The sequence below is a fragment of the Terrapene carolina genome, unplaced genomic scaffold (assembly GCF_002925995.2).
Source record: "Terrapene carolina triunguis isolate 2854851 unplaced genomic scaffold, T_m_triunguis-2.0 Scaffold66, whole genome shotgun sequence".
Classification (NCBI taxonomy): domain Eukaryota; kingdom Metazoa; phylum Chordata; order Testudines; family Emydidae; genus Terrapene; species Terrapene triunguis.
Genome location: NW_020664417.1, coordinates 80,532,695 through 80,557,919, shown reverse-complemented (window position 1 = coordinate 80,557,919; position 25,225 = coordinate 80,532,695). Strand labels below are relative to the sequence as shown.

Below are 25,225 nucleotides of genomic sequence, written 5' to 3'. Positions count from 1 at the left end.
GGTTGGGGTAAAACACTGGGAGGAAGATGTCCTGGCTCATGTGGAACTGGGAGACACCCTTAGTGCGAAAAGCCGGGTGAGGTCTGAGTTGGACCTTGTCCTTGTGAAAGACTGTGTAAGGGGGCTCGGATGTGAGGGCCCTGAGCTCTGACACCCTCCTAGCTGAGGTTATTGCCACGAGGAATGCGACTTTGTATGAGAGAGAGAGCAGGGAGCACGTCGCCAGCAGTTCAAATGGAGGGCCCGTAAGTCTGGAGAGGACCAGACTAAGGTCCCAGGCCGGGACAGGCTGACACGTTTGCAGGAAGAGCCTGTCCAGGCCTTCGAGGAAACAACTGACCAAAGGGTTTGCAAAGACCGAGAATCCGTCCGCGCCCAGATGGAAGGTGGAGATGGCGGCTAAGTGGACCCTTATTGATTACAGGGACAGGCCTTGTTGTTTTAGGTGAAGGAGGTAGTCCAGTATGAACGGTATTTTTCTGCGAGGAAGCAAAGAAATCTGCGGGGGACATGTGTGCAGTGGCGCAGAATTCCCCCAGGAGTAATTATACAGGAGGTCAGACTAGATGATCACAGTGGTCTCTTCCAGCTTAGAATTTATTAATCTATGAAAAATATAACAGTAAAATGCTATTTTCATTATTATCTAAGACCTCAATGAGGTGTTATGTGAAAGCTAGCTGTGACTACTGGTACTATTAAGCAGAGGCAATACAAAGAAACTAAACGTTCAACACTAGCGTTACTTTTGAAGCAATAGGCCACATTAGTCCACAGGTTTAAATGAAGTGGCCCCATTTGCTCTATGTTCTTCTTTCCCTTTTTTCTCCCTCTAGGCAGGGAGACAGCATGGAATATTTTGCACCATGTTGCAGCAAGCAGAATTCACAGTTTCTGATGCAATTCAAAATACTAAAAATGACAGACCTGATTCTGATCTCAGAGACATGGGTTTAAATTTGGAGTAACTCCATTTCATTCAGCATATCTACACAGGTGTATATGACAGCACAATGAGGCACCATAGCGCCACATTAAGTAGAGTTGAGCAGATACTAGAGAAACATATTTCATTTTGTTTTAAAAAATCCAATTCTCTATGATGATGAGCATTTCTTTAGCTAATAAAGAACACCAGTGTGTGTTTTTTTAAAAAATAGATTACCTTAAATAAATGCAGTTCTTACTATTTGTAACGAACACTTCTATAACCCTAAATGTAATCCTTCACATGTAACTCCTTCCCAATATAGTTATTAATGAACATTTCTCACAATCAGTGTACATGTTGTCTGAACTTGGCAGGCAACTGTAGCTTTACATTCTTTATGAGAACAAGAGACTAAATAATCCAGGCAAAGCCCACCATTTTTAAAATTTAAAAATAGGTAGAACTGAAATGGATTTAACAATGCAAAGAAATACAATCACAGCTTCCCAGTTTCATGTCCTGGCTGATACATTTGTACTGCAGTATAGATTGAGTCATAGCCAGTCAGATATTTTCCTCTTTTTTTCCTATTTTCAAGTTAAACACTTTTAATGTCAAGAAAAGCATGTTTTAAATAGCTGACCTAAGAAAGTAAGGGGTCATTTCTTTTAAAAAGAAGCAAAGGAACCAGCAACTAATTTTGATAATTTAATCAAGTTTTACAGTTTATTACAGAATAATTATTCCTTCCATTTACAATACTAGGAAAAAAGTTCTCAAAACGGTTGCTTCATTTCTTTAAAAAAAAACAAACAGCGGGTTACTCAACAGTTGGCCTAGGAATACTCTGCAAACTTTCATTGACCTTGAAAGTACACAAAAAAGGTCCTAATTTCCTTTGGGTGAATAGTCACAGTAGAGTTTTCTGTGGTCTTCTTTGTATTACTGGAGAGCCCTATAAAATACAAAAATGCAGGTGTTTATGATTTGTCATTTATTCTGAAAAGCTTCATTTCAAATCAAATGCACACAGTATTTTGTTGTCTCAACATTTTTGATCCACTTAGGTTTGAACAGATTTTCTTTTCTAATTTAAACAGCTGCACCTATAACTCTAAGGAACACACATTCATAATTTTAAAATATACTGTAAACTATCCACCTTTCACTCTCTGCCTCATGCTACTGATACTAGTCCCACCCTAGTGATACACTCAGGCAGAAGAAAAGGTGCACATTTCCAGAGTGTCCAGGCAAATGGAGAGAAAAATCCAACACTTAATATTCCAAAACTGCTGCTTTGCTGAGGTGGCTCTGCAGTTCACTTAAGCCTGGTCTACACTAGAAAATTAAATCTGATTCACTACGTCATTCAGGAGTGTGAAAAATCCACATCCCTGAGCGTGGAGTTAAGCCAACCTAATCCCCAGTGTAGACAGAACTAGAATGATGGAAGGAGTCTTCTGTTGACTTAGCTACCACCTTTCTGGGAGGTGGATTACCTTTGCCAATGGGAGAATTCCTCCTGTCACTCTAGGGAGAGTCTACATTGAAGCGCTACAGCGGCGCAGCTCTGACATTGTAGCATTTTAAGTGTAGACGAGCTCTTAGTGTCTTACCTATGTTTGCCTGCATTTCTCGAGGTCATGCAGTCAGTGGCTTGGCCAAGATTACAATTCAAGAAACTTTTTTTTTATATTAACATTCAATATTAACTACTGCAACTTCTGTGTCCCTTAAACCATAACTCAAAACCCAGAACCACAAATAGAGTAAGATGCTTAAAAAAAGGAAAAACAATGCAATAGAGGTCAGAAACAAAGTAAAATACCACCACCCCAGCCTCTGTGCAATACAACAAATACACAACCACAAACAAACTTGAAATTAGCCCAAACTACACATTTTGGATACGGAACTCAACTTCCCCAAAGTCTGTGGGTTTTCTGATCTGGGTTTCTAACCACCTTTATATGAATTATGGTAAAAAGTAAACAAATGCACAAACTAGGGTCTCAGCGTTACTCTGATAGATGCTAATCCTCTGTCCAAGATTGCACCTACTGAGAGTCGGTGCACAGAATGGACAGTGCTCACTTAATGAGCAACTATTCAATATTTTGTTTTATTTCCATTGTTCAATATGTGGCTCCAGACCTTATTTACTGCACTATACAAACCCTGCTCATTGACTTTCCTATGCTGCACATCACTACAGTATCTAAGTGCTTCAAAAACATTAATTTATCTTCTCAACACCCCTTTGAGATAAGGGGGAGGGGTATTATCATCTCCATTTTACAGATGGGAAACTGAGAAACCCTGAGATTAAGGTCAAGTACCCCAACTTTGCATGTCTAATTTGAGACACCTGGACCTGAATTTTCAGAGCACTTAGCATTATATAATATTTCTATGTTCAAAGTACAGCTCTCATTGACTTCAGCTGCAGATGTAAAGGCTTTACTTCTGGAAATCAGATCCCAGTCTCAAATCAGGCACCCGAAAAATGAGGAACTACCATTAGTGACTACCGCTGAAAAGTTTGATTTAAGTGACTTGTCTAGCATCACATAGAAACTCTGTGTCAGGGACAGAATCCAATTCTCTAGAGCAACATTCAACTGCCTTAATCATAAGACAGTCCTTTCTCTTCCTGCAATCCCCTGCCTCATTCACTACACACCTTCCAACTCCTGCAACAAAGGAGGCAGGGGTCCTACAGAAAACAACCTCCTTTACTACAGAACCACAACTCATTCCATAGGACGCCCATCCTGTGCAATGAGTGAGGATGGGGTCCTGTGGAAAAAAAAGTACATGACCGTGTAATTAAAGACTGTATCGTAAAGTATCCTCATAAGGGGGCTGAATTAAGATTGCATGGGCAACCTTATTTCAGCGTTTCCTAACTTCTGAATGCTTGACTTTGCAACCTTAATAATGATCTTTTAACATAGGGTTTTTTGGGCTAAGATATCCTAGGTTCTTAAAACAACCAAGTGAAAAAAAGAGAATTTCTGTCACATGGGATCATATTGACACCGATGTGGGTCATCAGCATGGATGGACACTTTGCCAGGGGGTTTCTCAGTCATCTGCTGACATCAGAGGAATGGTAAGACTCAAGAATCTTGAGTTCTATTCCAGGATCTCAAGGGGGCTGTGCTCTTTTACCCTTTCCCCCAAAAGTTTGATCCCTTCTGCACCATCCCTGTCCCAGTTCTGTCTCCTCCCCACCCAGCTTCTTATCCCAATTCTATTCTTGTGGGCTTCCAGTCTCCACAGGTTTCTCATCCCTGTCCCAGTCTCCTTGCCCAACCATTTCCAGTTCCACTACAACTCCCCCAGCTCCTTCTTCCACCTCTTTGCCCAGTTAGTCCCATTTCCCCCCTCTCATTTCCTTATCTGTACTGTCTTTCCTGGCTTCCAGTCACTCCCTACCCCACCCACATTCCTTGTCCCCATTGGCTCCCAGCTTCCCTCCCCGGGCTCCTCCTCCAGTCTCAGCATCTGGCTCCCTTGGCTTCATGTCTCAGTCTCTTTGCCCAGACAATCCCAGTTCTTTCCCCACACCCTAGCTCCTCATTAGATCTGTCTCCTCTCACCCCATTGGCTCCCTGTCACAGTCTCCTTGTCCAGCCAACCTCAATCTTGCCACTCTCCCATCCCATAGTTTTCCTTTCCCTTACATCCTCCCCGGCCAGCCTCCAGTTCCAGGATCCCACCCTCCCCTCAGAATCCTTGTCCCAATCTACTCCCCTACCCTTCCTCCATGGTCTAGCTCTTGTCACCCTCTGCTTTTGAATCAGGTTGCTTCCTCCTCCATGGTGCCTGGGCCCAGTAGAGAGTCACTGAGAGCACAGGAGAGACAGTCTCGCTGCTCTCAGTACCAATGCCTGGATACAGCCTGGTTCACAGCAGCCCAGAGTAGCAATTGCAGAGAAAATCCTACTCCGCCCCAGATAGGAGCATGCTCCATACAGACGGAATGTATGGGGAATTTAGCTGCCAAGTTTTAGCAAGTCTCCCAAGCATGTGCAATCTGCAATGTTTGGCCAAATGTGGGCAGATTTTCACAGGTCTGGCAAAAGGGATATCCTTCACACAAAAGCCACTCATCTGTCAAATTTCAAGTTCCTGCTCTAAACTAGGAGGCTGGCTGAATTTCTCAAAGACGAGGTCACCACCATTTTTTATCACGCATAAAACTACATACTTTTCCCTAGCCTCATTCTCAGAAATAGCTGAATAATTTTGGCTGAAATTTATGAAGAACATTTAGCCTGAGGCAGACTCCCAATATATAAAGTTTCACAAAAACAGTTAAAGTTTGGCAAAGTTTTAAGTAATGAAAACAGGGTCTTACAATGGGAAGTTTTAGGCAAATTTAATAATATGCTGTACTACCAACCCCACCTATAACAACTCTTTTAGGTCATTTGTATCTGCTAAGTGAGACTGTTTCCTGAGCGGCAACATCCAATGAAAATACCATCTGTACAGGGAGACTTTGGCAAACCAGTAAAGTGGTCAGCAGGCTGTAAAGTGGCCATGCAGCCTGACCAAGGTGCAGGGGGGGTTAGGATGCCTCAGAAAGGGCAGCTTGACCCCGCGTCCTTCCTGATAAGAGTTGTGTTGAAGTTGCTGATACATGCATTTTTAAAGAGCAGGATGTACCCTCAGGAATGTCTATTGGGGTCTCAAGGCTGCAGACTCTGGAAAAACCCACACCTGGTTAATCAATAATCAGAAGGAGCCTCTTGCTTGCCCATTGGAACTGTTTGCTTGACAAGTTTTCTTTAAGGGACATGTCGTATTACTAATGTATAAATAAGGGGAAAAGCTTGAGATAGGTGGGACTCTTTGGACTGGCCTCTCCCTCTGGATGCATCTTGTGTTCCACACCGGCAGATGGGCTGCCACTGTGCCACCCGAAAGCCACACTCAGCTTTGGTAATTATCAAGGGTTGGGGGTGTTTTACTAATCTTGTTGCAGACGTGTGTAAGTGCTTGAGATTAAGTAAAGTTTAGCTTTAAGTGAAAGCACTTGTGTTGTCCTGTTTGTGCCAGCCATCTAACGGTCGGACGGCCGTGTCTCCCCTGATTTATTTCCTGACACCTCCTCGCACAGAGTAAAAGTTACCAAGAGCTTTGGGTTGAAAGAACCCCAGTTAACACAACAATATCTTGTCAACAGGTTGGGACTTGAAAAAAGGAAACAAAATCTAGTTTCCCACCCACCTTTGCTTATATGTTGTGCTGATTTCCATTTCCATCGCTCCAAAGTGTTTATGTCCCAGGTTCCTGTGAGCGACCGCTCTTCCACCAACTCCACTGTTCCCAACCCTTTCAGCAGAGACTACATAAAAAGAAATCCCAAGATATCCAATTAATGTTACTTAACGGAATGCCTACTGCAGCTCTCATCTGCTCAGTGAGCAGCTGGGCAAGGGTAGAATTTTGATCTGTAATCTCAAAAGTATAACGCTCTCAGCAATTACTATCAGAGCTGTGTATACTTTAAAACCACCACAGATGATTCAGCACAAATGGATCCCCCTTTTTAAGTTACCAGAGCACTTATTAGATAGACTCCTCATTGTTCTTATTAGATATCGTGTTCTTGACACTGAAGAGGGCAGCCTCCTCTTTTGGGTCAACTGCCACATCCGAAGAAGTGGGCTGTAGCCCACGAAAGCTTATGTTCAAATAAATTTGTTAGTCTCTAAGGTGCCACAAGTACTCCTGCTCTTTTTGCCACATCCCTAGTCAAGCAGAAATCCCATGTCAGGTGTTATACCTGCCCTTGTGTTCCCCAGCCAGGATTTGTGGTGTCACAATCACAATCTCCTATTTAAAAATAAAATTAAAAAAATCTTGCTGCCCAAACAATCAAAAGGCGAAACTGTCTCTACATGAGATACAGTCAAAGTGATCAGACACATATTGCTGTCAAATGCACAAAAAACAACTGGGGGAAAAAATAGAGAAAAAATAATGTTTACCCTCTCTAAAGCTTTCACATTTCAGTAATCTCAGGTGCTACTTGCAACATTAGATACAAGGAAATCACAGACAGGTGTCTGTAACATTCAAGTTATCACAGCAAATATTACATTAATATCTACACAATAGGCCCAATCCTACAGATGCTTGTGCACATTTTTCTACTGTCAATGCGATGGCTGTTCAGCTCGGGTAAAGGCTAAGGCTGCGAAGCATTCACAGAGGTCACAGCTTCCATGACTTTCCGTGACCTCCGTGAATTTTGCAGCGCTGGTGCGGCTAACCCCAGGACCAGCCCAGCAGCTGTGGAAGCCCAGGGCCAGCCACACCGGCCGCTGCTCTGGCAGCCCCAGACAGCTGGTTCCCGGTGCTGCCCTGAAGCAGCAGTCTGGGACCAGTGGTGGTGGGGCCCCGGGCTGCCCCCTGCCCAGACCAGCGGCGGCTGAGCCCGGACCAACAGTGGCGGGGTTGCAGGCCACCTCACCGCCTGGACCAGCAGCGGCAGTGGGGCCACGGGCCGCGCCCTCCCCCCCGCAGCAGTGGCAGGTGGCCCCAGGCCGCCCCCAGCTGCAGCAGGGCCCCAAGTTGTCCCCCCCAGAAAAGGCGCCGTCCCGCGCTACCTCCCCACCCCAGCAGCAGTCTTCAGGAGCGCCTCCCTCCCAGCAGGTAAGATTTAGTCACAGGTATTTTAGTGGACAGGTCACAGAGCAGTGACTTTTTGTTTATTGCCCATGACCTGTTCATGACTTTTACTAAAAATACCTGCGACTAAAACGTCGCCTTAGTAATGGCTCTTGTGGTGAAGGGTAGGGGGAAAAATGAACTCTAACCTCAGCAAGAGGCAGAGTTTTGCCAATAGTCTCAGTAGCAGCATTAGTGGGTCCATTTTTAGAGTAGTTTCCAATTAAAGGAAGAGGAAGGTTATGTTTTTGTAACAAGATTCCTCATCAGCAGTCCAAGATAGGCTGAGGGTTTATCTACATGGTGGGGTAATGTGTTCTACAGAGGGTGATTTCTAAAGCATGCTAATGTGATGCATGGTATCTGGTCTGTGTATTAAAGGTTCTCTATTGCACTTTAACATAGTGCAATTTGAAAAAGTTCTACATTAAAGCACACTTTAGTGCACACCAGAAAGTTCTACATGGGCCAATTAATGCACAACACATTAGTGCATTTAGAAATCACACTTCAGTAGAGCGCATTACCCCACCGTGTAGACAACCCCTAAGCGGTGCTTTAGCAGGAGTGATTAATTTTACTTTCAGATTCACTGTTGCAGGCTGTGATAGCACAGGATCCTCTCCCACTTCATACATATGCCTGATTCTTAGAAGTACACGTCTGAAGTCTGCATCCTCTTGCTTTTGTATACCTAAAAAAACGAAAACGGGTTTTATTATTTAATGCTAAAAACTCAAGGTTTCTGTTGGAAGTTACTCACCTCATGTGTCTTGTCTTAAACTAAGATTTCAGGAAGAGATTTTCAAAGGTACAAAACACAGGGAAATGTCCAACTCGCATTGACTTATTTACATCAGTAGAATTTGAAGGCCTTAATCCAGCCCAAGCCCCATTGTGTAGGTGCTGCACAGACATCTAGTAAGAGACAGACTCTACCTCAAAGATCTCATGGGGGATATTTTCAAAGGGAGTTGGGTGCTTAAATGACCCTTATACTCTTTGAGGCAGGGTCTGTCTTTATTATACGTCTGCGCAGCACAGAGGCCTCTGACCTAGTTCAGGTGCTACTGTAATACAGATAATTAATAACAATAATCACAAAATAAAGGAGGTAGAGAAAAATAGCCTTTGTAAGCGTTACACACTGAATAATCTCCATCTACAAATGACTTACCGCTAAAAGAGAACCTACCTTTGTAAATATTCTGTAGCTGCTCAGTGTGGTTGGAGCTGTATGTCCACCCAGGAATGCTTAGTGTCTGGAGATGTAGGTTGGCTGGGAGGGTTACAGGATCTCTCTGAACAGAATGAAGTTCTCGATGCAGCTTTGGTTTGTCTGTATGTGAAATAAAAAAAAAAAAGGCTATCATGTAAAACATGGTTATGTCAAGAAAGAGTACCCTGGCCAGTGGCACTGCATTGCTTTTGGAGGGGAAGTGTGTGCCCTCCCTCTGTCTGAACTAGACCAGGAGTGGGTGAGGCACTCTCTCTTCAGATGTTCTGAGGTACTAAGCTGAAAGCAGCATGACTTGAACTGGCTGAAAAGTATATTAGTGCCCCAGTAAGGCATGCTTCATCAAGTCTTGCTGCTGCTATTCTACTACATGTCTTTTTTATTTGAAAGATGTTTTAAACTTGGACTCAAAAGTTCTCTCAGTTAGCTACTGTCGCCGAGATTTTCAGCCAATGGATGCCTAGAGTTAGGCTCCTAAATCTGTAGAGCCAGGCACATGAAAAGTAGCCCCATTTTCAAAGGTGCTGATCATCCAGCACCTCCTCTTAAAGGGCAATGAGAAACCGTGGGTGCTCACCTTGGAAAAGGCGGGCCAGCTGTTTAGGTGCCTAAATATAGACTTAGGAGTCTGACTTTAGGCAAAAGAAAGGAACAATTCTTAGTTTTAAAAAAGGTAAGTAGAACAGTTACCTGTTAGCTCTCCATACATAACAACTGGTCTGTGTTCTAAAGCCAGAGCACTTGACTGATACAGAACATCAGCGGCTGGCTTAGTTCCTAAAATGAGCCAGAACATTGGCCGAACCACCGAGGTGTCATTCAAAGTGAGATTGTAATTCAGGTCCCACTCAAGGTTATTCCACAGTCTCCTATGAAGCATCACCTGCATGATGAAGATAAATGCCAGAACAGTCATCAGCCATCATGCTTTATTCAGATCACAGGGAGCCATGAAATTACTGTTTTATTGTAAAAACATTTTCATTCATTACCTCCACTTGGCCATTTTCTTGACTTGAGACACCATGAGATCTTTCTGCAAGCAAAATCAGCCTCATGCTGTCATCCTCAATGTAGGCAGTCTGGACCATAGGATAATAGTTCTGAAGACAAACAATAAATCAAACGACAAAAACATTAAGTTTGTGCAACATAACAGAGCACGAACAGGATACACACTTGATTTTGGATTACAGCTTTATGCCTACCCGAGCCACTCTATTATTCACATAGGCCTTGTATGGTCTCTTCTGCATCTGATAGCCATTGTTGTCAGTGTGAAGTGTCTGCTTAGTGTTTAAATTTGTGCTTGTTCTGAAGATTGCCTCACGATTTAGTTCCAAAGGTCCAACCCTGTATTCTTGTTCTATCCTGTGGCAAAGCAGCTTATCATCATAACCTCCTGATACACTGTAGATTCTTGAATATGCCACATACATGTAATCCTGAGCAGTTATATTCCTACAAAACGAGAGTAAATAATGTGAAGTTTAGCAAGTTAAACTAATATCAGGTCACAGTTTGCATTATTAATAAACCTGCAGTATTTTGTCTGGATTTTATCTGCTTTGTGTAACTAGTGAAATGATTTTTAGCTTTTCAAATTTCAGAGATCCAGTTTGTATAAAGGGAAATTCTACAGTATTCCTTGGTGTCCTATGTGCTCTGTGTGTGGGGGGGAGGAGGAGGCATTCATTTTACATCATGTTCTTATTTTGGATTGTTTAAAATTATAGCTATTTTTCTGTCATTTCTCCTTAATACACTCTTAAGTGGAAGGATATTATCTTGTTTTCACTCTCATAGTCATATAAGTATAGACTACAGTAGACACTTCTATTACAATAGAGAAAAAAAAAACAAAAAAAACCTTACATACAAAATGAATATTATTCAAATGAAAAGTCTATCTAGAACATATTTACTTTCCAGTTGAATTGCTATACAGACAAGTATCGCAAATAACAATTTAAACAATATGTTTACATTCGGGGAAGATATAAATAAACCTGAGTTCAATTTTCCCATCTAAAGAACATGAATTTTCATATACAAATTCCATTTTATATCTTCTAGGTGTACAGTAATTCCAAATCTTTCTTGACATAATAACCATCCTTGTGCATTGCAATTTCACTTAAAGTAACAGAAAACTTCAATAAAACAACCATCAGCTAATAAAAAAATTAGAAGGTAGTTGACTGTAAATACTCTTAAATAGAGAAAAAGTAGCTAGTTCTTCAGAGTTCACAGAAAAGCGATTCAAATGCCTCATTGTTGGGGATTCAGTTCCCTCTTTTGTCTTTAATTAGCTCTTCTTCCAATGTGCAGAGAGCAGTTTGTACTCTAATTAGAGACCTGTCAAAATTCAACCAAAATAGAAGATTCATGATCTCAGCAGACTTGAATCTTGTTTTTGAATTGCACGGATACTCCATGTTAAAAACAAACAAACCAACCCACAACTGAACACACCACATTTCTAACTTTCCTCACCTCAACAACAAAATTCACAGTTGCACCATTAAACTAGGTACTTAACCAATGTCTTCTTCGCCAGTCACATGTTTAACAGAATCCACTAAGAGCTGTACAACACACATGTAACTGTTTAGAGATGACTGTACAGCAGTCACCAACCGATTGATTGCGATCGACTGGTCGATCCTAGAGGATCTCCCAGTCGATCGCAATCTGCAGTGGTGTAGTGGGGCTGCCACTAAGGCAGACTCCCTGCTTACCCCCGCTGCTCCTGGAAGCAGCCAGCACAGCCGCGGGGGGGCAGGGGTCTCCCTCCGCGTGCTGCTCCTGCCTGCAAGCACTGCCCCTGCAGCTCCCATTGGCCAGGAACGGGAAACTGTGGCCAATGGGAGCTGCGGTGGCGGTGCTTGCAGAGAGGGGCAGCATCTGGAGCCACATGCCCCCCCCCCCAGGGGCTGCAGGGGTGCGTTGGCCCCTTCTGGGAGTGGTGTGGGGCTGGGGTAGGCAGAGAGCTGTCTTAGCCTTGCTGCGCCTGCCACCGACCAGGAGCTGCCAGATGTAAGTGCTGCCCGGCGGGAGGCCGCACCCCAACCCCCAGCCCCATCCTGTAGCCAGCATCCCATACCCCCTCCTGCACCCCGAACTCCCTCCTGCACCCCAACCCCCAGCATGAGCCCCCTCCTGGAGCCAGCACCCCATACCCAATCCTGCACCCCAACCCCCAGCTCTGAGCTCCCGCCCAGAGTCAGCACCCCAAACCCACTCCTGCACCCCAAACCCCTGCCCCAGGCCTGACCTCCCTTCCAGAGGCCAGAACCCTGTACCCCCTCCTGTACCCCAACACTCTGCTCCAGTCTGTAGCCCCCTCCTGCACCCAACTCCCTCCCAGAGCCCACACCCCCTCCCGCACCCCAATTCCCTGTCCCAGCCGGGAGCCCCTTCCTGCACCCAAATTCTCTCCTAGAGCTTGCACTCCTCACTCCCTCTTGCACCCCAACCCCCTGCCCCAGGTTCAGCCCAGAGCCCCCTCCCAAACCCCTACCTCAGCCCGGTGAAAGTGAGTGAGGGTGGGGGAGAGTGAGCGACAGAGAGAGAGAAGGGGGATGGAGTGAGCAGGGCAGGGCTTTGGGGAAGAGGCATGGCCTCGGGGAAGGGGCAGAGTAGATCCTGGGTTGCCCTTAGATTCAAAAAGTGATCTTGGGCATAAAAAGGTTGGAGACCACTGCTGTAAAGGATTACTCCCACATGTGTAAAGAGGATGAAAAATCCAAGTGAGGTTCAATCACACCCAAGTACCTTTACCTGTAAAAATATTGCCTGATCTCTCTCACTAGGATTCCAGAAACAACTTCCAATCCCACTGCTTCTGATTCTTCAACAGCTGATCCATTTGGGGTAAATAAGTAGTTATCTGAAATGGGTCCCTTCCTCACATCTCCATTCACATGATATTCAAGAAATTCCTGAGTTACTTGGACAGTCTGGTTAGTCTTCCTGTAAATTCATAAAGGGAAAAATGTATTATACAGATATACATTGTGTAAGTATTATCTGCAACGCTTAATTGCAAGGGGAATGAGGATGGGAGTCTTAGAAAATATCTGTTTCTTTAGCTAAAATGAATAATTAATTAAATAGGCAGCAGGAGATGAGGCCAGCAGGGAAGGCAAGTGCCTCTTGCTAAATATTTGCCATCACAGAACCAACTGTAAATAGTTATAAAATAGTCACTGGCCTCCTAACAATTTCATGCAGTTCCCAGTGTCATTTTGTATTTTCAGCAAATCTAAATGTTTCTTAAGTTGTTTCCATTAGCTCAATGGGAAGTCTTATAAGAGCAAGATTTGCTTATGAACCTGGGTTCAAAGGTTCTCAACTGAATAAAAATGTAGGTCACATAATATAGATCAAGCAGAATCCGGTCAGCTAAAGCAATTTTTATAGCTACATAAACTAGTACAACCCAGGACCTGATATGCAGCCCAGTAACAAAGGGGGTAGCCTTAGAGACCTGAGCACAGGATGTGGTCCCCAGTTCTATTCCAACTCTGCCTCCTTCTTCCACTTGTGAAGTATGTAGAGATACGCCACTTAGAGTTGTACACACTACCACGTATGTCGCTATAACTTATATCGCTCAGGGGTGACATCTCTAAGCAACCCCTGAGTGACCTAAGTTACACCGAGCTAAGCGCTGGTGTGGACAGTGCTATGTTGGTGGAAGAGCTTCTCCCACTGACTTAGCTACTGCCTCTCATGGAAGTGGTTTTATTATGCTAATGGGAGAGCTCTCTCCTGTCAGCATAGAGCTTCTTCACCAGACGCGCTACAGTGGTGCAGCTGCGCGGCTCTAGCGCTTGTAGTGTAGACTAGCCCTTAGTCTTCCAACTTCCCTCCCACGCTCACCTGCCGCTCCCTTTGTAAAGCAGGAGCAATACTTATCGACAACCTTTGCAAGGGAGTTGTGAGGATTGAATTATTCAGTGATTATGAAGCTCTATGTAAGTGTTAACATTATTAATGGGCCATTTGTGTGTAAAGCATTAATTTCCCACAAAACCATTAGCAGTTCGGCCACAGTCATTGACTCAGCAGGAATGAAGATTCCATGCAGTAACTTTGGTTCAACCGGAGGCTGACACTTTATTGAAGTTTTAAATCCCCTCAAACACTAACTACCTGCAAAATGGTCCAGTGTGGACATCCAGCTAAATACCATTGGGTGTGTGGGGGGGGGGCAGGACCACAGGGGACGACTACCTTTCCCCACCATTTCAAAACAAGCCTTATGGTACTGAATACCCTTGCTGATACCACTACCCTTCCCTCGTATGAGGGTTTATACAGGGATGTTGTGCCCCATCAGACACAAACTACCATACATCAGCAGGGGGTGGAGAAAAGTTATAGAGAAGGACAGGGGAGAAGAAGAGCCTTCAGATATAGTGTTTATTTATGGATTCCTCAAGGTTTTCCCATGCCAAGGAACCTGCCAAAACTTCAACAGTGAACTGTAACATTTCAGTATCACTCACCACAATAACAGGCCTGAGCCACACAAATGCAGATCTGGGTTCACAGTTTCTATCCTCCAAATTTCTAAGGTTGGTGTTTGAATCCAGATTTTTAATTTATCTCCATTCTAGAGAGAGGGCCCAATTTTAAAAGGTGGACATGGAATCTGATCTTTCTCAATGTTCAGATCCAGGGTTTTGGTTCAGGCCCATCTCTAATAATAATAATGCTTATCACTTTCCATCTTCAAAGTACTGCACAAACATCAACTAGTAACTAGTTAATCCTCCAAATATCCCTGTGAGGGAGATGATTCTAAGCAAAACCACCTCTGTGAAGGAGATCCAAGCTCATTAGTAAGATGCATGTGCCGACTTGAAAACTATGAGCTGGATCCATCTGCTGGTGTAAATCAGCGTAACTCCACTGAAGTCAAAGGAGCTATGGCAATTTACACCATGTGAGGATCCGGACCTGTAAACGACAGATGTATTCAGTTAGTTTGCACTCTTGGTCAGTTTTTTGGTTTTATTTCCTTTTATTTAAACATAAATAAATAAAAGGAACATCAGGTTTTCTTTAAGAAGTTCTCTATGTTCCCATCCTAGAGCTAGCAGTTTTAGAGAACACAGTAGGAATTACTGATGGGGAGGAGAGCACTTGGCTATTGTTACATCATGTGAGATCATATAAATTCACTGTAGATTCATATTGTATCTGTAACGGGATGTACTGGTGTCATAACTATAAAGGGAAGGGTAACAGCCCTCCTGTGTACAATACTATAAAATCCGTCCTGGCCAGAGACACCAAAATCCTTTTACCTGTAAAGGGTTAAGAAGCTCAGGTAACCTGGCTGACACCTGACCCAAAGGACCAATAAAGGGACAAGATACTTTCAAATCTTGGTGGGGGGAAGGCTTTTGTTTGTGCTCTGTGATTTGGGGGTTGTTCGCTCTTGGGACTAAGAGGGACCAGACATCAATCCATGCTCTCCAAATCTTCTGAACAAGTCTCTCATATTTCAAACTTGTAAGTAACAGCCAGGCAAGGCGTGTTAGGTTTATCTTTGTTTTCTCAACTTGTAAATGTTCCTTTTGCTAGAGTGTTTACCTCTGTTTGCTGTAACTTTGAACCTAAGGCTAGAGGGGGTTCCTTTGGGCTCTTTGAATTTGATTACCCTGTAAAGTTATTTTCCATCCTGATTTTACAGAGATGATTTTTACCTTTCTTTCTTTAATTAAAAGCCTTCTTTTTAAGAACCTGATTGATTTTTCCTTGTTTTAAGATCCAAGGGGATTGGATCTGGACTCACCAGGAATTGGTGGGGGGAAAGGGAAGGGGGGAAATGATTAATTCCTCCTTGTTTTAAGATCCAAGGGGTTTTGGATCGGTGTTCACCAGAGAATTGGTGGAGGAGTCTCTCAAGGCTACCCAGGGAAGGGAGTTAGCACTTGGGAGTGGTGGCAGCAAAACCAGATCTAAGCTGGTAGTTAAGCTTAGAAGTTTTCATGCAGGTCCCCACATCTGTACCCTAAAGTTCAGAGTGGGGAAGGAACCTTGACAACTGGTGTTAGAGGAAAGGGGGCCAGAAGACCCCATTTCCAGGATATTGGAATAAACAAAGACCCAGAAAATGGCTTGGTAGCATAAGCGAGGAACCAGGACCAGGGTACTGGGAGTTGGATGAGGGGGGAAAACCCCCAGGACACTGTTCCTTTAAGGGCCCAGGATCAGGAGCCGTGTAGTGTGTGGTGGGGCAGCTTTCCCCTCTCTCCTAGCAATCAGGACCACCATTCTGGAGGAGGGCAGTATATAGACTGCCTTCTCTCCCAGAACAGGGACGACACTAAAGAAGAAGGAAGCCAGGGCCAGAGGGCTGAGCTCCAGACAGAAAGGGTTGGCACTGATGGTTTTGGGTGGTGCAGACTGGCAGAGGAAGAGCTCTCAGCGTGGCAGAAGAACTGGAGCTAAGTATGAACTATTGAATTGTGATTATGGACTTCATGTTGGGGGCTCATTGGGAATTATTTTGTGATTAAGGACTCTGAGGACTGCATGAACTTTATTTGAGGTTAAACCAGCCCTGGGAAGGGGTGCTGTGAACCATATCAGAGACTGTGTGGAGTGTTTAAGGGCCCATCAGAGGGGGCTAATGAGCAGGGTGGCTGCAAAGCCACAAGGGGGCACTTGGGCACCCTGTTATAGTATCTATTTTAAATATACTCGATCTCCTAAAGTTAGTACATTATAAAATCTAAGTTAGTTAACCATAATATTTTGGGAAAGTTCTATGGCCTGTGCTATCCAGGAGGTCAGACTAGATGAACAAAGTGATCCCTTCTGGCCTTGGAATTATGAATCAATGAATATTACACTGACTTCACAGATTCAATACCACAGGGGGAAAAAGCATGATCTAGGAATAAGACCATTCATTAGCTCACTTCACAAAATGAGCAGAAGGGAGAAGTTTTCAAGTCCTTTGATTGTAAAGCACTCGTTAGTCGTTAATCCTCAAAGGATAATATGTGATCAAGTACCTGGATTTCCTTTTTTAAAAAGGGTTTTGCTTATCCTAAAATGCTGTTTGACTAAAATTAAAAATGCTGGTAGCCTCACCTGTCAGTAATGCTGTGCATTAGATTAGTATTTTGGTCAAACATCACTGTGTAGCAGTCGTTAAGCACAGGAATCAGCCGTCTGCTCTGACGATCAGCATGCTTTATGACTTTTCGTCCATATTTAACTGATCTCGCAATGAATGCAGATTCCTTGTCAGCTGATAACTTAACACAGTATCTTCGGTAACTGAGACCACTTATTGTGACAAGAATATACAGATCGTAGGTAGAGGGGGATTCTGCTGAGCTTTGGATCTGCAAGTTAAGAGAGAGAATGATGATGTATTTCAGACAGAGCTAATTTGTATGTGTCTAACGTGCATATTTGTAAAGTCTCACCTGGTATCTTCACATGAGAATTTCCAAACATGTCCACCTTTAAAATTTAGAATTATGTTGTTCTTTTTTTCGGTTTTGATAAGGGGGGAGTTATTTAGCAACCTCAATTTAAGATTCACGGTTTTGTTTGGGAATAAATATTAGTGTCTAACTATGAGATTAGATAATATTTTAACCAATTCCTTGCCAACATGAAATCAAAGCTGTTGATTTAAATGAGTGCAACAGTGCCTTCAAATCCATCTTAAAATACCAGTGTAATTGAAAAAGCAAAAACAAACACAAACCTCACTTGAAACTAACAAAAAAGATGAATGACAGAAAAATGATTGGAACGTCTGGGGGGTTCCTCGGAGGCTGCCTACACACTTCAAAATTGTGTTTAAAATCACTGTTTCCTAAAAAGTGGATCCCAACCTACCAATGGTTATGGAAAGGTTTTGGATCGGTCGCCATACCCAGGGCTGGATTAACCTATCACTGGGCCCTGGCCTAGATAAACATACAATTCTTCCAGCCTGGTGAGGATGGGGTCGGTGAAGAGCAAGCCTGCCACATTCTTCAGTAATGGTTCCTGTCCTGCGGGTCTGGGCCTGCTTGTCTGCTCTGAGCATTGTGACCTGGCACCCAGGGTTGCAGTGCTAAGCAGGTTTAGTCCAACTGCTCCTCTGTCATGGCAGAGAGGAGGCAAGAACAAACCTGATTGGTGCTGTGAACCCGCGTGCCAGGTTGCAACACCACCCACTGAAATTTGACCCGGACGCCCCTACATCATAACACAGGGGAACCGGGTCAAACCTGAGTGACGTTGCAATCTTGTTCAGTAAGTCGACATGCCTGGAGGAGGGAGCCGGGCCCAGCCCTGCAGGCCAGGAACTGCCACTATGGGAGAGCAAGCCCGCCCCACACTCCACACACTCCTCCCTTGGGGCCTCTTTTGTTTCCTTAATGTGCCAAATAATTTCAAATCCTTGTAAAATATACAGGATCCTCCCCCTTGTCCTTAATACTATACATTTTGGTGATACTTTCTGTTTTGGGAAAGTAAATTGGACTGAACAACAGATTTATAGGCAGGGTGCTTGATTACATGAGCAACTGGGGCAAAACCAATATAATCATGTTGTTTCTAATTTACAGAAGAAGCTATCATGTCTTGCTAAGAGGGCGGGAGAGAAAAAAGGGAATTGGAAATGACTGTACTGTAATGAAAGAGTCAGTTACAAAGAGAAATGCAATATATACATTAACATAACCACGCAGTACCTGTGCCGGTACAGGATGTCCCAATTCATCATACACACTGACTGCTGAGTAGCTCATAGCAACAACGACAAAGGTAGTGATGTTCCACGCCAGGGGATTATAGACAATAATGTATTGTTCAACACTCCTTGTACCTTTTAACGCACACAAAGTAAAAATACAGCTTTAAAATAAGAAACAGTAATGCACAGTCATTTTTCTTTTAAGGAACATACTACCCAGGTACAATACGATCACCATCTTATAAGGTTTCAATCTAAAAAATAAGCCTCAAAGAGTGTATCATGGTTGCACATTCAGATCTATATTTATAATACTGCATAAAGCCAATGCCCCTTTGGTATACAGGTCTGTCTCATCTTACGGTGGGGGTATGTTCCGCAGTCAGCGCCTAAAGCGAAAATCGCGTATAGTCAAAATTACATTGAGTGTAATGGCGGGCGGAATCGCCCGCACTACAGAAACAGTATTTAAATTGTTATTTTTCTCTTTTTTGTTTTTGTTTTTTTTTTGTTTTTGCCGACCGCATAAAGCTGAAATCGCACATGTTAAATGCGCCTAAGATGCAACAGACCTGTATTATTCTTCTGTTTGAACCACACAAAGGCCCAGAATTCAGAGAAACACATTTGACATTAATATTAATTACAACAGGCTAGCCACTAAGTGATGACAATAAAAAGTTCTCCTCTATTTACAATCATACAACCTAAATACCAGTAGTGTTATGCAGGAGATTCTATAGGGAAACCTAATTTCAGTATCCCATAAACAATGCACAAGCTGCTGCCCAAAGCACTGTTTTCATTCTACAATAATAAAAGTCTCCAAAACAAACCAGCTTTTTTTTTTTTTAAAGGAACTCCATAATCTTCTAGAAATCTGTTTATTCTAGGAACACATTAATAAATTCTTGCATATCCTGGCAGTAAATCATAAGGAAAATCTTCCATCAAGTTGACTACTGTATATCCTAGACTCCTTCCTCCAGTTAGGAAGACTAGTTAAGGAACTGTCTTTGTCATGCCACGTTCTCCTTTGGACACATGTCTGAAGGCAGAATTTGGGGTCCAGTCCTGAAGTCTTTATTCACACAAAGCTCTGGGTCCCTACTGCATGATCTTTGGTTTTGGATGCCTGAGACTTGGTGGCTCAGCTGCCTTGCTTGAGGGTTGGTGGGTATCCTTGGTACATGGCTTCTTCCAAACTATGGCTTACAATTAGAGCTGGGCATTCAGTTCCAAAAAGAGACGTGCACACACAAAAATTCAGTTCAGGTTTTAGGACTTTTTAGAATTTTCAATTAATTGGAGGGAAAAAAATCAGTTTTGGATCTGTTCTAGACAGGGATTCAAACCTGGGTCTTCCACATCCCAGGTGAGTGTCCTAACTATTGGGCTAAAGGTTATTTGGGGGGTGAAGGGGAGGGAAGAGAGAGAATGGGACAGCAGCACTGGTGGCAGTGCCACCACCAGCTCCTCCTCTGGCCATTTTGTGAATGGTCAAAATTATCTGTGTCCAACAGTTGCAAATATTTTAATAGATTCATAGATTCCAAGGCCAAAAGGGACCATTATGATCATTGAGTCTGACCTCCTATGTAACACAGACCTTCCCCAAAATAATTCCTAGAGCATATCATTTAGAAAAACATCCAATCTTGATTTTAAAAAGTGTCAGTGATGGAAAATCCACCATGACTCTTGGTAAATTGTTCCAATAGTTAACTAACCCTCCCTGTTACAAATTTATGCCTTATTTCCTGTCTGAATTTGTCAAGCTTCAACTTCTAGCCACTGGATTGTGTTATACCTTTTTCTGCTATATTGAAGATAAATATTTGTTCCCCATGTAGGTCCTTATATACTATGATCACGACACCTCTTAACCTTCTCTTTGTTAAGCTAAAAAGATTGAGCTCCTTCAGTCTATCACTGTAAGACATGTTTTCTAATCCTTTAATCAAGGATTTGGGTTGACCAAAACTGCATTTTTTGTTTAATAAACTATTTGTCTGAAAAACTTTGCCCAGCTCTACTTACAATGATAACACTTCGGCCATTTAATGTTAGGAGGAGAATGTTACCCTTCATACACCAATCTCGAAAAACAAAACGAATTTAAGACTTACCTCGTTTTCCTGTGTCTTTATTGTAAACATAAGAATAGAGTTTTCCATTCTTCTTGGCATTGTCTGTGTCTAAAATTATGGATGCCATCAGTTTCTTCACATTAACTATTCCATCCATCAAATGATTCATATACATGTCCTTCACCTTGGGGGATTCTGTCCCTGTTATACCATCATGGTGCTGAACCTAACATTTAAAAGGGATTTAAAAGTTACAATCAACTTGAATCCCAAGTTTAGGTCTTCACTTGAATTACTATGAATAAGTCATCCCCACACGTGAGATAATTTAATGTAGTGCTTTCCTACAATTGTAGTCCCAAATTTGTATTTTGACTATTCCTAAAGAGTAATAAATGAAGCAAGATAGTCAAAGACAAGACACACAAAGATTTCCATCTCCCTTTTCCTTTCAGTGTGAGATTATTCTAAATGCCTGCCTACATAATCAGCGATTGGGTCACAAGAAGTGAAATACATAAGGACATATTTTTTTCTGGGTCTCAATTTAGCCTTTAATTTTACAGCACAATATTACCTCCACAGTTGATTGCACCCTGTGACTAGGTGCTGCAGCATATAAAAGGTTAACAGGTCTCAACAGGCCACATGGCTGCTGTGGTCAGAGTGTAAAAGGGGAAGCTGGGTCAAAAAGAGGAAGGGAGTGTCTCTACTCTTACATTGGTTGAAGGTGGAAAAGCCTCTGAGGCTATTACCCAGTGTTTTCCCACTATGTTTGCTTTGTTTTATGACTATTTTGTGGATAATAAAACAAGTCCTGAGGAAAGGGCCTTAATAGGGCTGAGGCTTGGAGCTTTATTTGCCTTTCTACGCTGGTGACGCCTACCACTTGCTCACACACACCCTTGGATGCATAAGTGACAGTACATAACCAAACAACTTGATTTATGGGCACAATCAGGTCCTTGTCTGACTGAATCCTATTAGTTGTGCCCACCAACTAACTGCAGATGCAAATTATGGCCCAATACTTTCAGGACAAATTATAATTTGTGAATTCATCTTCAAAAGTGACTTTTGGTAACAGTGTATATAATTTTCCTAATCAAAAATGTGTAAGTTTACCTCAGAGACTGCCCATCTAAGACTGCGGAGCTGCTGTAAGGCCCAGAATTTACAAACAGAACCTGCTGGGTATTTCTGAACATACTGTGTGAAAAATGACTCTCCAGCGTAGAGAAGTGAACTTGCTGTCCGTGCAATTCCTTTTAAAACACTGCGGGAAGTATAAAACCCAGTCCACGCTTGAAATGGCTCTGTGAAGAATTTGAGAGACACGACACACAGTAAAGTACTGAACATTTCAGCCCGTGCTTACTCCATTTTTGACTAGCTACACTCTAGGACTATGCAACTTCTTATCTATAAAAAGCAACAGCTGGTGAGGGGAAAATAATACTAAGCATCACGTGAAACAAGTCACAGCACCCTCTCCCCATCCATTCGCCACGGAGCATTAAATAGACACGACCAGGAAGCTACAGTACTTTGTATTACAACCCAGTAATCTGATTGCTGATCTGAGGCAATTATCTGTGAAAATAAGCCTCTTCTTACTGAGATTAAGTTCCCATGAAATTGTACAAGACAAATTCAGCAGTGTCATTGGAGCACATTATATTTTTAATCAATAAAATAAGGGCTTTATGATTGCTAGTTGTTTGTTATGACCCATCATATGCCTGACTAAAAGGAGGAGGGAAAACAGAATGAGCTTTAATTTCATTTCCTTGGCTGGAGTAGAATGGGGGATATGGAAACACCCATTCAGGAAACAGTGAGATTGCAAAATCTATCAACAGATGCCCTCAAGTGGTCAAAGAGGAGAATTTCAATTATTTGTTTGTGAGGCTAACAACAGAATATGTGGCTGTACAAAGTGCACAGTCATTTAAATATATACTGCAATAATCATAGAATCATAGAATATCAGGGTTGGAAGGGACCTCAGGAGGTCATCTAGTCCAACCCCCCCAAAGCAGGACTAACACCAACTAAATCATCCCAGCCAGGGCTTTGTCAAGCTGGGCCTTAAAAACCTGTAAGGAAGGAGATTCCACCACCTCCCTAGGTAACCCATTCCAATGCTTCACCACCCTCCTACTGAAAAAGTTTTTCCTAATATCCAACCTAAACCTCCCCCACTGTAACTTGAGACCATTACTCCTTGTTCTATCATCTGGTACCACTGAGAACAGTCTAGATCCATCCTCTTTGGAACCCCCTTTCAAGTAGTTGAAAGCAGCTATCAAATCTTCTCTTCTGCAGACTAAATAATCCCAGTTCCCTCAGACTCTCCTCATAAATCATGTGCTCCAGCCCCCTAATCATTTTTGTTGCCTTCCGCTGGACTCTCTCCAATTTTTCCACATCCTTCTTGTAGTGTGGGGCCCAAAACTGGACACAGTACTCCAGATGAGGCCTCACCAATGCAGAATAGAGGGGAATATTCATGTCCCTCGATCTGCTGGGAATGCTCCTACTTATACAGCCCAAAATGCTGTTAGCCTTCTTGGCAACAAGGGCACGCTGTTGACTCATATCCAGCTTCTTGTCCACTGTAACCCCTAGGTCCTTTTCTGCAGAACTGCTGCCTAGCCACTCGGTCCCTAATCTGTAGCAGTGCATGAGATTCTTCCTTCCTAAATGCAGGACTCTTCACTTGTTGAACCTCATCAGATTTCTTTTGGCCCAATCCTCTAATTTGTCTATGTCCCTCTGTATCATATCCCTACCCTCCAGCGCATCTACCATTCCTCCCCGTTTAGTGTCATCTGCAAACTTGCTGAGGGTGCAATCCATGCCATCCTCCAGATCATTAATGAAGATACTGAACAAAACCAGCCCCAGGACTGACCCTTGGGGCACTCCGCTTGATACCGGCTTCCAACTAGACATGGAGCCATTGATCACTACCCGTTGAGCCCGATGATCTAGCCAGCTTTCTATTCACCTTATAGTCCATTCATCCAGCCCATACTTCTTTAACTTGCTGGCAAGAATACTGTGGGAGACGGTATCAAAAGCTTTGCTAAAGTCAAGGAATAACATGTCCATTGCTTTCCCCTCATCCACAGAGCCAGTTATCTCATCATAGAAGGCAATTAGATTAGTCAGGCATGACTTGCCCTTGGTGAATCCATGCTGACTGTTCCTGATCACTTTCCTCTCCTCAAAGTGCTTCAAAATTGATTCCTTGAGGACCTGCTCCATGATTTTTCACCGACTGAGGTGAGGCTCATAATGAGGCAGGGTAAACCTTTTGGGTCACTGTAGTGGGGTCTACAAACCCCGTATTGAGCATAAACAGAAGTGGGAGAAAAGCCTCTCCTGTCTACAGGCAAGCAGTTTAACAACACCCCCATGCAGCTGCCAGTCATGGAGGCAGGCACCCACACCTGCAGCCAATAGAGGCAATGGCCTGCTATAAAGGAGAGAGTGCAGAGAAGGAAGGGGAGGCAGAAAGGCCTGGGACAGCAACAGGGCGACACCCCGGCACCTGGCTGCCTCCACGAACACAGCCAACAGACTGAAGCAGACTGCTAGACTTAATTAGAGGTGAGGGTCCAAGAACTGCCCTGACCAAGGGGAAACTAAGGAGGACCAGTCAGGAGCAGCAGAGACGGCTCAAAAGACAACACCAGGAGCTGGTGACAGGCACAGATTGTGTTTAGCTCTCCTAGCACATTGAGGGTGCTACCATAACCCAAATAAGTAACGACAGCCAACTGCAGCATGTAAAGTACACTGAACATACAGGCAGGTAAAACACGCAAGAGACGGGGTTGTGGTGGTTTGCTCATGGCAAGTACTCACAGTACATTTATCAGTGCGTTACCTGAAATGATGCAATCCCTAGATGGAGGTGAGTGAGTCAGGAGATCATTCTGTATAATGAGTCATGGGAAGCAATGATCCCTTTTCATCATTAATTAAAAAAATATGTTAACAGCAGAAGTGCCACAGAATATTGGGCAAGCAGATTAAATATAGTCCAGAATACTCATGAGTCTATCCAGAGTGCAAAGGAAAATGAAGAAACAGCCAGGCTACACTTACATCAGAAACAGAAGTAAAACATGGTTACTGCCATGGGTGAATGAAATTTGGATAGCTTGACCCTTATCCACCGGTAACCATATCAGCTTCTGAGTTGGAAGAATACTTTCCTGGGGAACGTTTTGTAGGCACCGTGAAGCAAATTCCCAGTATTAGGAACTGAGATGTCAGCCTAACTTCAATACCTTGAAAGATACTGGAACAAATTAAGCAATCAATTTGTAAGCACCCAGAAAATAATTAGGTTATAAGGAATAGCCAACATGAATGTGTCAAAAACAAATCATGTCAAACCAACCTCATTTCCTTCTTTGACAGGGTTACTGGCCCAGTGGATGGGGAGAAACAACAGATGTGACATCTCTTTATTTTAGTAAGGCTTTTGATGCAGTCCCGCATGACTGTCTCATAAGCAAACTAGGGAAATGTGG

The 25,225-nt window shown here is 43.2% G+C and overlaps 1 protein-coding gene across 2 annotated transcripts in view; it reads right to left on the bottom strand.

Moving 5' to 3' along the window:
- Positions 1-1,626: 1,626 nt before the first annotated feature.
- The window catches only part of MAN2B2 (mannosidase alpha class 2B member 2), a 52,744-nt gene continuing 29,145 nt past the window's right edge, over positions 1,627-25,225 (bottom strand). Inside the window, exons 8-19 of one of the 2 annotated variants that reach the window (XM_024204526.1) lie at positions 21,801-21,991; positions 20,715-20,901; positions 18,584-18,717; positions 16,977-17,233; positions 12,642-12,833; positions 10,067-10,319; positions 9,851-9,961; positions 9,549-9,741; positions 8,817-8,960; positions 8,149-8,315; positions 6,176-6,293; positions 1,627-1,886 (exon numbers count right to left, since the gene is read on the bottom strand). In XM_024204526.1, the coding sequence (XP_024060294.1) occupies positions 1,789-1,886; positions 6,176-6,293; positions 8,149-8,315; positions 8,817-8,960; positions 9,549-9,741; positions 9,851-9,961; positions 10,067-10,319; positions 12,642-12,833; positions 16,977-17,233; positions 18,584-18,717; positions 20,715-20,901; positions 21,801-21,991 (2,045 nt within the window). In that variant the 3' untranslated portion in view covers positions 1,627-1,788. The remainder of the gene's footprint in view (positions 1,887-6,175; positions 6,294-8,148; positions 8,316-8,816; positions 8,961-9,548; positions 9,742-9,850; positions 9,962-10,066; positions 10,320-12,641; positions 12,834-16,976; positions 17,234-18,583; positions 18,718-20,714; positions 20,902-21,800; positions 21,992-25,225) is intronic. The other variant, XM_024204527.1, reaches the window with a different exon arrangement.